General features: G+C 47.3%; 2 protein-coding genes across 2 annotated transcripts; one reads left to right on the top strand and one right to left on the bottom strand.

The window, feature by feature from the left end:
* The first annotated feature begins 56 nt into the window (after positions 1–56).
* On the top strand, positions 57–14,270 carry LOC140700014 (signal transducer and activator of transcription 2). The gene is made up of 24 exons (XM_072972489.1): positions 57–203; positions 2,207–2,350; positions 2,506–2,659; positions 3,007–3,111; positions 3,287–3,376; positions 3,468–3,543; positions 3,979–4,064; positions 4,229–4,377; positions 6,628–6,786; positions 6,894–6,986; positions 7,203–7,262; positions 7,666–7,686; positions 7,920–8,013; positions 8,164–8,211; positions 8,292–8,375; positions 8,522–8,620; positions 8,722–8,857; positions 8,962–9,014; positions 9,127–9,221; positions 9,852–9,988; positions 10,141–10,323; positions 10,560–10,617; positions 11,556–11,890; positions 12,324–14,270. Exons 2-24 carry the CDS (start codon positions 2,220–2,222, stop codon positions 12,464–12,466), a joined length of 2,589 nt encoding a protein of 862 aa, XP_072828590.1. The 5' UTR covers positions 57–203; positions 2,207–2,219; the 3' UTR covers positions 12,467–14,270.
* On the bottom strand, positions 13,479–15,541 carry LOC140700015 (interleukin-23 subunit alpha). Its single transcript, XM_072972490.1, has 4 exons — positions 14,718–15,541; positions 14,399–14,500; positions 13,741–13,887; positions 13,479–13,640 (listed from the first exon to the last, which is right to left on the bottom strand). The coding sequence occupies exons 1-4, from the start codon at positions 14,880–14,882 to the stop codon at positions 13,479–13,481; spliced, it is 576 nt and encodes a 191-aa protein (XP_072828591.1). The 5' UTR covers positions 14,883–15,541.
* Positions 15,542–16,807: the final 1,266 nt, after the last annotated feature.

Genomic DNA, 16,807 nt, shown 5'->3' with positions numbered 1-16,807 from the left:
ATGGCAGCCAGTGTCCGGGTGCCCAGCTGGGAATGGCGAGTTTTGAGGTTCAGCAGCTCACAGAAGCTTGCGACAGGGGGCGGTCCCGAGAGGCGGGCCGAAGCCAAGGGCGTCGCAGGAGGTCCTGGTGCCGGAGCTCCCTCTGGGGACCGGAAGCCTGCACCGGAGCTACTGGAGGAAGCGGGGGCTGAGACCCTGACCAGGTACGATCCCTAAGAGGGCGCTCAGGGGTGAGGGTGGAGGCGCGAGTTTCTCCTTGTGAAGGGAGGCAGGCTCTGGTTGGGTACGCCCGGAAGGAGTCAAGACTCTGTCCCCAGGTTGAAATAGGAGCTGTCGCCTGCTGCATCCTCCTGTCCAACTTAGGTCCCCAACCCCAAAGCCCACCTCCCCAAACACCCTGTAACTTCCAAGACCCGAAACCTGGCATTGTTGCACTGACTCAGTGTCTTAGCCAACGCTTTTACCTTCTGGTCTGTGTTATTTTTGATCCTAACCCCCCAAAAAACAATGCCTAAATGTATCATTATTTGTTAAAGTGTAAGGTATAGGAAGGTGAAACGATTTGCCTAAGGTCACATATAAAATGCAGTTCATTTCAGAATAGCTTGTTGAGCACGCAATATGTGCCTGAGAACATGACGGATAACTGGAGAAAAATGAATTTACAGTCCTTAACCTCGGTATTTGCAATGTATTTGGGAAGACCAGGTTTTCTGTTTTTGTTTTTCATATTTAAACCTCACGGTTTACTTCCCGCCTTGCTCTTTTAATGTCAGCCGATTAGTTCCTGGGGAATTGGGGCCTCGTCATTTGTTTTTTAAAAACAGTACAGGTATACCTGGGGGGAGGGTATAGCTCAGTGGTAGAAATGCGTTCCTAGCACGGAGGAGGTCCTGGGTTCAACTCCCAGTACCTGAAATTGAAAAAAATAAAAATACAAGTACATAGTTTAAAAAGTCAAGTTAACCCTAAAAGAATTAAAATGAAAAATAGGAGCCCCTGGCCAATCCTTTCCTTTCCCTGTTTCTACTTCCCAGAGGTAGAAAGGCATCTATCTCATTATTATTAACTCTGGTAGAAAAGAATCTCTCCCACCCCAAGCATTTGATCTGTAATAAAGTCGTGTGACCTCTTTTTAGACCACAGATGTGGGTGTTTATTCTTTTCTGTTAGGCTCAGGCTGCAAGAAGTTTTGATTTCCTAAACAGACAGATGGCAGTGGGCGGGGAAAGGTAGGCAAAGATTCTCCACCCAGCCTGCTTGGTGACAGGCAAAAGCCAGTTTTGAGTGAAAGTTCTCACAAAGTTGATAATCCACTTGAAGAATCAGAGATTGACTGAGGCCATAAAAATGTCAAAATCTTAGGAATTGAGATTAAATACCCTTGCACAGTATTTAAGCATCTTCTAGAATGGAGCTCCTCCTTCCAACATGGAGAGCAGTTTATAGGGTGTAACTTATGTTCAAGGAGGTTTTAGCCCCTGGCAAAGCCGTGGGGCCAGCAGGGATAATGCTGAAGTAAATACTTAGGACCAATCTTTAAACACTCTGGCATAAATGAATACAAACACAAACAGATAAATTTAAAATCAATTCATTGGGGGAGATAGATGAAATAAAGATGGTAGAAATATCATTAATGTTCGTTGAAGCTGGATGATGGGTACATGGATGATCCTTGTGCTAGTCCCTCTACTTTGTTGTGTTTGAAAATTACCACTGAAACAAAAAGGCCTACATATTGGAGCTCTTAAATAGTACTCCCTGGAAGAATGTGTACCAAACTGATAATACTGGTTACCTCCGGAGAGGAGGGGAAAGGACCAAGATTGGGGGTGGGTGGGGCAATCTAGACTAATTTTTCTTCTTACCTGTATAATTTAAAATTTTTTAATTTGTGGGGAGGGTTATGTGCGAACTCTGTATTTTCTGCTCAATTCTGTTGTGAACCTGAAACTGCTCTAAATGAATCAAGTCTATATAAAAATGTTTTTAGGGGAGGGGATAGCTCAGTGGTAGAGTGCCTACCTAGCATGCACAAGGTCCTGGTTTCAATCCCCAGTACCCCCACTTAAAAAATAAGTAATTATCTCCTCTCCTAAAAAAAAAAGGGAAAATTTTTTTTTAATTTGTAATAATAAACAATCACGAGACTATGAATGATTTAGTCCAGCCAAATTTCCAATTGGAAACCTGCATCCTTCAGGCTCAGGCCCCAAATGGCGCAGTGGGAGATGCTGCAGAATCTTGACAGCCCATTTCAGGATCAGTTGCACCAGCTCTACTCTGATTGCCTCCTGCCAGTGGACATTCGGCAATACTTGGCTGTCTGGATTGAAGACCAGAACTGGTAAGGCCATTAGGTAGTTGAGGGGATGAGGAAAGTGATTTCTTTCTTCTGAGCCCCCAGGATCCTGGAGACATCAGGGGCAAAAAGGAGTTGGGAGGCCTCAAGATAGTAGAAACCCTGCAGAGATACTAATTCTTGTCCTTCCTGGTCCCCAGGCAGGAAGCTGCACTGGGCAATGATGATTCCAAGGCTAATATGCTATTCTTCCACTTCTTGGACCAACTGAACTATGAGTGTGGCCGCTGCAGCCAGGACTGTGAGCGTTTTTTGTTACAGCACAACTTGCGAAAATTCTGTCGGGACATTCAGGTATGTGGAGGAGCTGGGAATAACAAAGTAGGAATGGGAGCTGAGTGTAGAGGAGTACATTTTAGGGTATGGAACATGGAACAGGATCTGGAGGTTCAAAGGGATGGAGGAAGATCTGGGGAAAAGGGGACAGTGCCTCGACTTTGGAGATCACTGGCAGAGAGAAGAGCAGTCTAGGTGATCCTGTTGGGAGGAGGCTAGGGTTGGAGAGACCAGTAGTGAAAAGGGGTAGGGCTTGGGACCCTGAAGGAGAGGGAAATACTGAGGTCACTGTTGGGGAGGATCTAAGATGGTAGTTCATTGATGGCAGTTGAGTTAAATGAATCCTTTTTCTTTTCCTACTGCAGGCCTTTCCCCAGGGCCCTACCCAGTTGGCTGAGATGATCTTTAATCTCCTTCTGGAAGAGAAAAGAATTCTGACCCAGGCTCAGAGGGCTCAGAGGGCTCAGTTGGTGAGAGCAATTTGGTGGTGATGCTGAAAGCTCCTGGAGTAGAGAGGGACCATGCAAAAAACTCAGGAAATTTGTCTCAGAACAATATCACTCCACATCCTGTGATGTAATCTCCGGCCTGGATTTCAGGGATGAAAGGTCAGAGTTGAAATGTACTCAGAGCCTCTTATTTCAGGAGCAAGGAGAGCAAGCCCTTGAAGCACCCGGGGAGAGCCAGCAGCATGAGATTGAAACCCGGATCCTGGAATTAAGGACGATGATGGAGGTTGGTAGATGTGGCAAGAGCCAGGGTGGGCAGGGCTCAGCCTGCCTCTTTCCACTGGAGCAGCCTCATCTGGGTCTCATCTCCTCTGCAGAAGCTGGTGAAATCCATCAGCCAACTGAAAGACCAGCAAGATGTCTTCTGCTTCCGATATAAGACCCAGACCTCAGGTAGGAAGCACATAGAGGGATGGGAGAAAGGAGCCTACTGGGAGGTCAAGGGTGGAAGAGAGCAGCAGGGAAAAGCTTCAGTAGGCAACAGGCACCTTTGGCTATGTCTCACTGGTTGTGGTCCTGCTGTCGTGCCAAGCTAAAAGTGCCAGGGTACATTGTAGAGGTTGGGCTGGAGGTGTGGCTGAGGGACAGCTAATGAATGTTGGAGGAGATGCTTGGGAAGCTGCCTTAGCAGATTAAGTCAGCTTCTGGTTCTAGCAAGGCCATTCAGAATTCGCCCGAGGGCCCAGGTGTGCCTGTGCTCTTCTTGGTTCCCCTTCTTTTCTCTTCAAAATTCCCCTCTCCTGACTCCGATTGAGGTCTAGGTTGGGAAGGAGAGGGGGAGGAGCCTTAGGTCTGCACACTTTTCTCACTCCTGCTCCTGCCATCCAGCGAGGACACCCTCTTTGGACCCCCATCAGACCAGACAGCAGCAAATTCTGCAGGAAACTCTCAATGAACTGGACAAAAGGAGAAAGGTGGGAGGCAGAAGACAGAGGGAGTGGGCAGCAGGGAACTGGGGAAAATGAAGGATCTGGGAGCCCTGGCCTCCTAGCCTTGGCTTCTTTGTCTCTTCATCTTTAGTTAGATGGTGGAGGGTGATGGTGAGAGGTGCTCAGTACTCACTTTATGTCTTTCCTAGGAGGTGCTGGATGCCTCCAAAGCTCTGCTAGGCCGATTAACTACCCTGGTCGACCTGCTGCTGCCCAAGTTGGAGGAGTGGAAAGTCCAGCAGCAGAAAGCCTGCATTGGAGCCCCACTGGATGGAGGGTTGGAGCAGCTGGAGAAGTGGTGAGAGGCACCTCCCTCCCCTCATGCTTACCCAGCCCTAGTCTTAACTACCTCTCTGTGCTTTGTAGGTTATAACGCCCTGTATATGACAAGAGGTATTTCCCTCCTTAATCTCTGCTCCCTAGAATGATCCCTGCCCTTGTCTGGCTGCAGCTCTGCTCTTCATTCTCACCACCCAGGCAGCATGGAGCCCAGTCTTTGCTTGGAGAAAGTAATGGACTGATCCACAGTCTGATTTCTACTTCCTGTTTAATCATCCGAGAAATATCTTTTTACTTTTTTTTCAGCAAAATGAATATAAAGCCAAAAACAGAAAAAGAAAAGAAAAGAAGGAAGATTATCTATTACTTTAATATCCAGGTGTAGCTACTATAATATTATTAAACAAAAATAGAATCATACTGTTCATACCATTTTGAGATCTGTATGTTTGTTTGTTTTTAACTTAGCAGTATATTGTATTTACTCATGTTACTTTTTTTTATTTTTACTTTTTGGGAAGAGGGGGTCATTAAGTTTATTTATATATTTTTTTAATGGAGGTACTGGGGTTTGAACCCAGGACCTCGTGCATGCTAAGCATGCACTTTACCACTGAGCTAGATCCTCCCCACCATCTGTGTTACTTTTAATGGCTGCATCATAGTTCCCTACGTGGAAGTAACATAATTTAATTAATGAGCTCCTATATTTTGACATTTAGATTGTTTTTAATTTCTTGCTATTGTTTTCCAGCAAACTCTTTATTTTAAATTAATTTTATTGTGGTGTAGAAAAAATAACTAATGTGTCCTTCAACATATTCCAGAAATACCTAGTTAAATATTTTCTCGTGAGAAAATTCATTATAATTTAAACTATTAAAAATATACCACAACAGTTCAGGTAAATTGAAAACAGATGAATAGGGCTTAGGGTACAGGATAAGTATTTACATTACAGTTGCATCTATATTCACTATCTTCTACAGGTGTTGGCAAACTATGGCCTGTGAATGATTTCTTACTATTTTAAACAGTGCTGTAATAAGTAACCTCATAGCTACATCTTTCTTTACATCCCTAGTTATTTCTGTAATGTAAGTTACCAGAAGTAGTATTCCTGGGTTAAAGTATATACCTTTTTATGTTGGTGGTGGTGGTGCTGTCATTGTGTTGTTTCTTTGTTTCATTGTTTTTAATACAAAGGTTTCTTGCTTTTTCTGATCATAAATATAATGCAAACCAGTTGAAAAATTTTCAGACAACTTAAAAGGTAAAAAAAGTAAAAATTCCCCATCTGCATAATCTGATTGTGCAGAGGTACCCACAATTAATGCTTTTGAATACATTTTTCCAGATTTACCCTATGCATATATACAAATACACATCTATTTTAGACAGAAGTCAAATTATATCATATATGTACTATCCTGTAATTGTTTTTAATTTAATATTCTTGGACATTTTTTAATGTTAAAAATTTGAGCCTGTATCATTGTTTTTAATGGTTGCATAGTATTCCATCATGTGAATATGCCATAATTTATATTCCCAATATCAATTGTTTCTAATTTTGCTATTACAAATAACAAAACTATGAACTTCCTTGTACATTTATCTTTGTCCATTTGTCTGATTATTTCTTTCAGATATATCTTAGAAATGGAATACTCCAAAATGTATGCACACTTTTTGCGGCTTTAAAAAAAAATAGTTCCAAACTGCTATCTCTGTCTGTTTGCTTATATATAGTGGATGATTCTTTTCCTGTCACCACGTTGCCCAATATTTTTTTTTTCATTATAGGGAAAGTAAAATACAGAAGTTAAAAGTGTGGATTGTGCAGCCAGACTGCCTGGGATCACATACAACTTTATCCCTTACTAGTTTTAAGTCACTTAATCATTCTGTGCCTTAGCTTTATCATCTGTAAAATGGGGATAATAATAGTACCTATCTCATGGGATAGTTGTAAGGATTAAATTCATGAATATGTACAAAGCACTCAGAATAAGTAGTACATATCAAGCATCATATGAAAGTTAGGTTTATTATGTTAATAAATCTCTTAGCAGTTTTATATGTAAAAATAGCTTCAATTTTCATTTCTTGGATTATGAACCATGTTGAATAATCTTTCATTTGCTTCCTGGGTTACGTTTTCGTCTCAATTTCTGACTCTCCCCATAGTTAAAGAAGAGCTCCTGAAGTCTGTTTGGGGGTTCTGGGACACCCATGGGCTCTCTCTCCCTTGGATTCTGTCACCCAGGTTCACAGCTGGAGCAAAGCTGTTGTTTCACCTGAGGCAGCTGCTGAAGGAGCTGAAGGGGTTGAGTGGCATGGTTAGCTATCAGGACGACCCTCTGAAGAATGGGGTGGACCTGAGGAAGGCCCAGGTCACAGAGCTGCTGCAGCGTCTGCTCCACAGGTCTAGAGGCCAGGGAGGGACTTGAGGGAGGCCAGAGGGAAGGAATCAGGGGAGCCACCCTTACAGATACTGACCTACGTGTATTCTCGCCACATCTCTCTCCCCAGAGCGTTGGTAGTGGAAACCCAGCCTTGTATGCCTCAAACTCCCCATCGACCCCTCATCCTCAAGACGGGGAGCAAGTTCACTGTCCGAACAAGGTTGGCATTCCAGAACTCACCCCTGTTTCCTTTTTCTAGCCCCGGCACTGTTTGCTTTCTGGCTTTACAAATCTTCCTACCCTTGGGTGTTTCTTTTCTCTTTTCTCTTCAATCCACTTACCTTTTCCATTCTCTTCCCTTATCTTTTTCAAATATCTGGTCTATCCAGGAGATTGAGGTTGTCCACTTTCTCCCATCTACCTCCCTCCCCCGCAGGCTGCTGGTGAGACTCCAGGAAGGCAATGAGTCTCTGACCGCGGAAGTCTCCATTGACAGGTAAGTTGGGGTGGGTGAAGGGTGGGACTAAAGGGTGGCCAGGACATGGGGTGGTGGGTTGGAGGAGACCCCTACTCTCCACAACAGGGCTCGAGGGATGTTCTCCCCCTTCCATTCCTGCCTCATAGAAATAACTCATCCTTTTTGTTGAGCGCTTACTGTGTGACACACAGCTTGTCCACTACTCAATTTAGTTGTCACAGGAACCCCATGTGTTAGGTATTATCAATGCACCATTCAAATGAGGAAACAAATTCAGAGAATTTGTGTTTCTAGCGCAAGGCCATATAGCTAGTGAGCTGCAGGTTTGGGTTTGAACCCAGGTCTTTCTGATCCCCATAATCAAATTCCTAACTTCTATACTATTTTGCTACCATTGATTTTTTTTTGTATTTTTTTTCAGGAATCCTCCCGAATCACAAGGGTAGGTGCCTGACAGGAACGCTGCCTGCAAACATTTGTGTACTGCATGACCTGCACAACCACATGTGGCAGCCCTGATGGGGGCACAAACAAGGAGGAGGTTGATTTCGGGTGGTGTGTGGACAGAGGGAGGAGGGGAGATCTGAAATGAAGTGGAGCTTTTGTTGTTTTCCTGCTGAGTTTTTAGAGTAACTCCACTCCTGACCTCCATATGTCTTCTTCCTCCTGCAATAGCTTCCGGAAGTTCAACATTCTGACCTCAAAACAGAAAACTTTGACCCCCGAGAAAGGGCAGAGTCAGGGCTTAATTTGGGACTTCAACTATCTGGTAAGAAGGGATGGAATCTTAAGCTTCTAGTCCAATGGAACAGGCTGGGAGAAGTTCCCAGGCCTTGGGAAGTCCTGAGGGTACCAGCAAGGGTTCCAGGGGCCCTGGGGTCCCACTCAAGGATTCCCTCTCCTTCCCCTCAACTCACAGAATCTGATGGAGCAGCGTTCAGGTGGTTCAGGAAAGGGCAGCAATAAGGTGAGGCCTGGACAGATGGTTGGGGGGCAGGAGAAATTTGCCAAAGGGCTCTCTGATCACTGTATCTTGGGCTGTCCCAGGGGCCACTGGGCGTGACAGAGGAACTGCACATTATCAGCTTCACAGTCAAATACACCTATCAGGGTCTGAAGCAGGAACTGAAAGTAAGTGAAAATGAAACACACTGGGGGGAAAGCATAAGGAGGGGTGAAGCAGAAACCTCTTAGGGTGGGGTATTACCTGGCCCTTACCAAATGTCTGCAGCTGGAAGCATTACATCCCTCTTCTGTGATTCCTATCTCCTCCCCAGACGGACACCCTCCCTGTGGTGATTATTTCTAACATGAACCAACTCTCAATTGCTTGGGCTTCAGTTCTGTGGTTCAATCTGCTCAGCTCAGACCCCCAGGTAGGAGATGGGGCCAACAGGTGAAGGGTGGCCAAGAGGGGAGTTGAAGTGGGGCATGAGGGCACTGCTTCTGAGCCAGCCTGTCCCTCCCGCCTCTGCAGAATCAGCTGTTCTTCTCCGGCCCCCCCAAGGCCCCCTGGAGCTTGCTGGGCCCCGCTCTTAGCTGGCAGTTCTCCTCCTACATTGGCCGAGGCCTCGACCCAGACCAGCTCGGCATGCTGAGGGATAAGCTGTTTGGTACAAACGTTCTCCTTTTCTCTCAGCCTTTCCACAGCCTTAGTGCCCCCACCCTCCTTCCTATCTGCCTCCTCCCGTCATCTGAACTGTCTGTCTGCACACAGGGCATCACTCCAGGACTGAGGATGCATTTTTGTCCTGGGCTGACTTCACTAAGGTAACTCCCTGCATCCTGTGCAGCTAGACCCTGACGCCCCATCCAGTTACTAGCCCTTCCTTTCACCAGGAGCAACTCCACATTTCTTCCCGTCTTTCCCTTCCTCCTTCAGCGAGAGAGCCCCCCTGGCAAGCTACCGTTCTGGACGTGGCTTGACAAGATTCTGGACCTGGTCCATGACCACCTGAAGGATCTCTGGAAAGATGGGTAAGGCCTTAGGCCTCTCTCCACCTGCCCCGCCGCCCCCACCCTTCTCAAGGCCCAGGTGCCTTTCTGGGCTTGAGAGTGGACTCTGTGCGCCCTCATGTGGCAAATAGGGGGAGAAAGCAAAAACTGGTGCAAGGTCACACTCCACCACGTTTGCAATAATAGTCTCGTAGCCAGCATTAGTCAAGCATGCACTGTGTTCCAGAGCCTGCTGAGTGCTCTTTCTGAATTCTGTCACATAATTCTTACAACCCTGCTGAGTGATGGGTGTTGCCACCCTCAAGTGAGGAAATGAAGGCTCAGAGACGTTAAATGACTCATGCAAGGGGCAGAGTTGGGATTTGAACTCAGGCCTCTCTGACCCTAAGCCTATGCTCTTTCCTCCACACTGCCTGCTCATTTGTGTGGCACTCTGCCTTTTACAAGATGCTTTTCGCTGTGTGACCTCGCTGAATCTTCACACCTCTTCCAACCCTGGGAGATGGATGTTGTCAGGAAAGCTAAGTGACTTGGCCAACATGGAAAAGTTTGTAACAGTTTGGCAGTGCCAGGGCCAAAACCTGGCACCCTTTCCCTGTACAAGGGGAGCAGAGAGACAAGAGGGCCTCACAGCTGCTCTCTGTGCTGCAGACGCATCATGGGCTTTGTGAGCCGAAGCCAGGAGCGCCGGCTGCTGAAGAAGACCATCTCTGGCACCTTTCTGCTGCGCTTCAGTGAAACATCGGAAGGGGGCATTACCTGCTCCTGGGTGGAGCACCAAGATGATGGTCAGCTGCTCTGCCCTGCCATTCCCACAGCCTCTCCCTTCGGCCTCGCTGCCTGCCCTTGGCTTCCCTGGCTCTGTCCTGAATCCCTTGGCAGGTTTGGGGTTGGGGAGCCTCTTCCCTCAAGCCTGCTTGTTCCTATATCCACTCTCCAGATAAGGTGCTCATATACTCTGTGCAGCCCTTCACCAAGGAGGTGCTGCAGTCACTCCCGCTGACCAAAATCATCAGCCACTACCAGCTGCTCACCGAGGAGAACATACCTGAGAACCCACTACGCTTCCTCTACCCCAGAATCCCCCGGGATGAGGCTTTTGGCTGCTACCAACAGGAGAAAGGTGAGGATCATTGATATGCGTCACTGGAAGATTGCAGAGATTCACAGGCATCCACAAATCCAACTCCATCCTTCCAACGTGGAAAAACCGATTTCCAGAGAAATTAAAGGATTTGTCCATGGGACACTGCTAGTTAGCTGGGAGACGTGACTGTCAGGACTGTCTGCACTGGGGGACCCAGGGGCTATGTGCCCAATCCACTGACCTCCCCCTCCTCCTGTGTCTGTTCCCCACAGTTAATCTCCAGGAACGGAATAAATACCTGAAGCATAAGCTCATTGTGGTCTCTAACAGGTGAGCTATGAACTCTTCACCCATCCTCCCTAACCCTCTTTGGCTCATAGAGTGACCCAAACCTGCCCAGTTCCTGTCTCTCCAGCCTTCTCTCCTACTGACCCATACTCTCCAACCCTCTAGGTTTTTTCCTGGTCTTCTGGTCTCTCTCCTCTCTATGTTCCTGCTGCCATCCTTAGGTTGTCTCTGCAAGGGTTCTCTGATAATAATGGTCCTGATCGGCAGGGGGTTGGGGGCGGGGGGTATAGCTCAGTGGTAGAGTGAATGCCTAGCATGCACAATAAGGTCCTGAGCTCAATCTCCAGTACCCACATTTTAAAAAATGGTCATCATCACTGCTGTTAATGGGCACTTACTTGATGCCAAGCATGGTACTAGATTTTTTTAGAACATTTTTTTCATTTAATCCATATGGGAACCCATCTGAGTCAGTAATGATAACAGCCACATTTAATGAAAGTTTACTATGTGCCAGGCACTGGGCTAAATGCTTTGTGTTCATTTTCTCATTTATTGAATCTTCTTAATAGTCCTATGAGGCAGAAGACACTGTTATTAACTGTTTTCATCTGAGAAACCTGAGGTTTAGTGCGTTGAAGTGGCATGTCCAAGGTACATGGCTAATCAGTGATCCAGGTCTGTCAATTTCCAAAGCCCTGCTTTTAACCATCATGCTGCCTCTCAAGTACTATGAGGTATTGTTGCCTTTTTACAGATGATAAATCTGAGGCTCAGAGAGGTTAGGTCACTTTGCCTAACGTCACCAAACTAGTAAATAATATGATTTAAATTCTGGTAAGCCTAACTCCAAAGCCGGGGCTCTTAAGCCATCTGCTCTGTTGCCTTTTTCGACTAGAGAGATAGCCTCTGCTTGCTCTACCATTCTCCACTTCACCTAAACCACTGAGCCCTGCTTCTCTCTGTACTGGGGTGTCTAGACAGGTGGATGAGCTGCAGCAACCGCCAGAGCTGAAGTTGGAGCCAGAACTGGAGTCATTGGAGTTGGATCTGGGGCTGGTACCAGGGACAGAGTCAGGGCTGGGCCTGGACTTGGAGCCGCTGCTGGAGACAGGGCTGGATCTGGGGCCAGCCCTGGAGTCCCCTCTGGAGCCCGTGTTGGAGCCCACACTAAATGAGGTGTCCCAGAGCGTCCCAGAGCCAAGCCCAGGACCCAGACTGAAAGAGGAGCCTCTTCTAGCGCGTATTTCACAGCCAGTGCCAGAGCCGGATTTGCCCCACGATCTGAGACACTTGAACACTGAGGAAATGGAAAGTAAGTGATGAGGGGGAGGGTATAGTTCAGGGGTAGAGTGCATGCTTAGATGCTTAGCATGCATGAGGTTCTAGAGTCAATCCCCAGTACCTCCATTAAATATAGACAGACAAACAAACAAACCTAATTATTCCCCCCCCACCACCAAAAAACCCAGAAACTAAGTGATGAGATGCGGCTAGGGAAGAGGGGACACATTCCCTTTCCCATCTCCCCTCCCTCACCCATTACAGAAAAAGGCTGTGCTCTAAGCTCCTTATTGGAGAAAGGCTTATTTCCCTGGGGTTGCTTTTATTAGGAAATGTACATGCCTCCCCTTGCCTGACCTCTCAGGCCAGGCCTCTGCTGCCTTCCCCCCACCCCCCTTTTTTCCTGCTGGTTTGGGAACTCCTTGCCTAAGATCAGGGCCTGACTTTTTCTCTGGACTATCTAGTCTTCAGAAACAGTATGAAGATTGATGAAATCATGCCAAATGGTGACCCACTGTTGGCGAGCCAGAACAACATGGACGAAACTTACATCTTCCAATCCAGCCATTTCTACACGGATGGGCCCCTGATTCCTTCTGACTACTAGGAACTACGTTTCTTCTGTTATTTCCATATGTTTTGCCTATCCTACCCCTCACATCATAAGGATGTGAAATCAGGCATGTGCCCCTTCAAAGCTGGATTAACCCTGGGATTTGGAATGAGAGGTGGAAGCATAATATGGGTAAGAAAGAGTCACCAATGAATCAGAACAGATGTTGGCCATAGTTCCAAGGATCCTGGAGGCTGCCTGCTGTGCTGGGAGGTATAGGGATTCGGGGGCAGGCCAGGACAGTTCAGAGGTACTTGGAGGGCTCAGGGCAGTGGCTTTTTAGTACAGAAGGATTTCAACATTTTTGTAGCTGATAAGGCTAACCTGGTGCACACTTCATCTTCCTGGGATGCCCTTTCTGCTCAGAACTTCTGATCCTGTAGTGATTGGGACTACTGTCTTTGGTGAAATATATACTCTTGGCTAAGAAAGCAGGGAAGGAAACCCTGGGTCAGGGAGCAAGAGGGCCACACTTCGGAGCCCTGCTTCCTAATCACAACCTTCTGTGATCTCATTCAACTTGCTTAGCCATATAGGGATTAAGGCCAAAAAGATCCCATTTACTCTACATCCCAGGGAGTCATGAGGAAAGATCCCTCTCCACCATAGCCCTGCAGAGTAGAAGGCTATATTTTGTAGTGCTTTGGCCCTGTTTTTCCATTTTTTCTTTTTCCCAACAAGCCTAGAAAGTAGACTCAGCTATCCACATAAATAAGTCTTTATTGAAAAAAGTACATAATTCATTATAAATATAATAAATAATCCTCCTCCCCAAACCACTACGAGGATAAATAATCCCCAAATTTCCCTTCCCATGTAATAAATATTCAACCTTGTCCTAAGGCAGCATCGTAAGTCAGTCAGTATTGGTAATTTTTCAACAGAGCAAGTCCCCATAAAATTACTAAACTGATTAACTTGTGGGCTCACAGGTGTCTAAGCTGATAGATTCGTTGTAGCATTGCTGAGCCATGGAGGTCTGGGTGCCACCCTTAAGCTGTTGGATTTAGGGGCTCAGGGTTGCTGCTCCATGGGCAAAGACCCGGGCAGCTACAGCCACAAAGGCCTGGAGGCTGCGAAGGATCTTGAGGCGGAGAAGAAGACGCTGCCACGGCTGGCTGGGACTGGGGCTTGGAGTCTGCTCAGTCTCCCAGTGGTGACCCTCAGGCTGAAATGACACAGGACACAATCAGAGAGGATTCTAGATCCTTCAACCCCCAGGCCCTGACACCTGCAAGCCCTCCCCACCCCAGATCCCTAGCTCATACCTGCAAGAGTTGCCTGAGGCCCAGCAAAGAGGCATGAAGCTGGCCCACAGGGCCATGGGGGAGCAGAGAAGCCTCCCCGGTGAAAATGTCTGAGCCCAGCAGCTTCTCGTAAAAGACCAGGCCTTGGTGGATCCTTTGCAAGCAGGACTGGACAGAAAAGAAAGCCATGAAAAACACCAGATACCTTCTAATCACTCTATTTACCGAAGACCCATCTGATGTTTGCCATTCTTAGGCATGGTTGACACCTGAATATTTGCGTCCTCACAGAATTCATATGACCCCCAGCATGATGGCATTAGGAGTTTGGACCTTTGGGAGATAATTAGGTCATGAGAATGGAGCCCTCATGAATTGGATTATTGCTCTTATACAAGAGACCCACAGAACTCCCTAATCCCTTCCACAATGTGAGGATACATGAAGTCTGCAACCTGGAAGAGGGCTCTCACTCAGCCATGCAGGTACCCTGATCTCAGACTTTCAGTCTCTAGAACTGTGAGAAATAAATGTCTCTTGTTTATAAATTACGCAGTCTGTGGTTGGTGGTTATGGAAGGCTGAATGGACAAGGACAAATACAACTTTTATAAATTCACCATGGTGTCCAGTTCTGTCCCCAGTCCCCTCTTCCTTGTGGCTCAGCCTCATCTTAGTACCTGACTGTTGTCCCTGAGTCCTTGGGGATCACAGCCATCCTCACACTGGATATGGGGGACACCATTTGTAGTTTCATCTTCTCCCTCTTCTCTTGGTAGATCCTGGAATGGAGGAGGGGGTAGAAGAATGAAGAAATAAGTACTTTCAAACCCCACCTGGATTCTCAGGCCCTGACTCCCCCTGGAATCCAACCCCCTTGTCCTCTTTTACCCCTTGATGGCCTTCAACCCTCCAGCTTCCACCCCAGGCCACAGTCTTCCACTGCAGCCTTGGAGAGTTTGGATGGGCTCCTGTTTGGTCCCAGAGGCTGCCACTCACCACATGTCCCATTGGCAGATGTGCACTCCAGGCCAGCGTGCAGAGCTGCTGTGAGAGCTGCTGGCCCTGAACCCAGGCAGGGCTGTTGCCCTCCGGCACAGCCCGGCCCTGAGTGGTCCAGGGCAGCACCAGCAGCAGCAGCATCACAGCTCTGCTTCCCAACATCTTGTTGCCTGCTTCTCGAATCTGGCTGGCTCCGTGCCTTGCAGTCCCTGTGGAATCTCTGTCCACTTCCCCTTGCTCTGAGCCTGATTCTCTCTGTTCTGTGTGTCTCTGGTTTGGTTCCCTCTGTTGTGCACCAAGTTTCTGAGCTGCTTCCTGTAGATTTTCTCCCCTTGTCTGAGTCTCTTTTTAAGATCCCTGCATTGTAAGACCCGCCCTTTATACTAGCAGGTGACTCACAGCAGGTGGGATTCCCCTCCCTGCATCATCCCTCTCCTTGGGGAGCCCAGGTATGCAGCCTCAGCCCAGGGGAAATGAGTCGTGTGGTTGCTGTGGCTGGAGGCCTGGGATGAGACTTATGTGTAATGCTCTCCAGGAATCGAAGTGGCTGCGGGGGGGGGGGGGTTGGAGTAATGAATATTTAAATGAATTAAGTCTCAAGTTCCTTCCTGTTTAACCTTTCCCTCATCTTTTTGCCTCTCAAAGCTATATTCTCCCTCCCTTCAAACCAGCTCTGATTTCCTCACCTCCTCCTGCCTGAGTTAAAAACCAAAAGAGAAGCATTCATTTATCTCACAATAGAATGGCAAGTTCAGTTTGGAATGAAGTTTGGTTCCCACCTGATGCCCTCAACCTAAGAATAAAGGGGCTTCTTTTTCTCTGTTGGAAGCGTTTTTTCCACTAGGAGAGAATGTATAAGAAAACACTTTGCGAACTGGGAAGCCACATAAGTTCAGCATAAGGTATTATTGCTCCCTCACTTCAGGTCTCGCTCTGGAGGCTAGAGAGCTGCTGGAGAGAGAGCTGTGGCTAAGAACCAACTGATTCTTCAGCCTTCGTGGCTCAAGTGTCATGGGCTCTGTGGGATTCAGGTGATTTTGGGGGGGTGGGGAACACCAGTGTAAGCAAAGGCTAGAAATCCAACTTAGATATTTCAGCACCCAGTCCCTTCCCCATGGCTAGGAAGTCAGGGAGTTCTGCGTAGTTGAAGGTGCACAGTGTCAATGACTCTGGCTGGTCCTTCAGCCTGTTGCATCCATGGGTAAAATCCGCTGACACTGATTTCATCACCATCCCTGATGCAACATTCAGTGAAACAGCTGAGAGTGTGAGGTCGGGTGTGGGAGTGGAGGGTGGTCCAAATCTGGGACTGCCCCAACCCCAGTGGAGGGTCCCAGGACAATTTGGACGTCAGAATGAGGCCATGAATGACCACACAGATGGCTCCCAAAGCCTTCCCAAGAGGTTGACCCTTTTTCTCCGAGAAATTTACCCTTGATAGAAAAGTCTTCCTTCCCTTAGGACTATGTAAAACTGCCCAATGAAACTTCTGATTCAAATATGACTCTGTGGTAAATCCACTCTTTGGATAAACATTTCCAGCATTAGAGAGGTTATCTCAGTTTGAGTGAGAAATGGTTTGCCTCTTCTTACATTGGTGGATACACACGGAATAAAGACCTTGGAGGTGGGGTGTGGGAGGGGGAAGGGGAGATCACCTCACTTTTGTATAATGTCTTCCATGCTTTTACCACCTCTGGTTCTCATTCTGGGAGCCCTTTAGGATAGGAGATGGAAGGTGAAAAGGAGGAGGAGGAAGTGGAGCCCTGGGGGATGGGATGAGAGGGACAAGGGTGAGTTGGAGGCACGGGGCTTTGTTTCACTTCCTGGTGCTTCGGGAGCTGGGTAGGAAGCAAGAGTGGTGGGGCGACTGTGGGACTGTTGTGTGACAGGAACTACTTCCAGGACTAGATCTGACCTGAAGCTGCAAGGAGACCTTGACGTCAGCAGGACCGCAACCGTTATGCAAATTACATTGACAAGACACTCCCATGCAGGCCTTTCCAGTTGGATACCCAGATGCTAAATCCAGCTGAAGTTTCCCCAGGTGGTTAAAATTATGGCTTATACCCAACTCTCACTTTATG

The sequence above is a fragment of the Vicugna pacos genome, chromosome 12 (assembly GCF_048564905.1).
Source record: "Vicugna pacos chromosome 12, VicPac4, whole genome shotgun sequence".
Lineage (NCBI taxonomy): Eukaryota > Metazoa > Chordata > Mammalia > Artiodactyla > Camelidae > Vicugna > Vicugna pacos.
The sequence above is the reverse complement of the archived record's forward strand: the minus strand, read 5'-3'. Positions and strand labels throughout refer to the sequence as shown.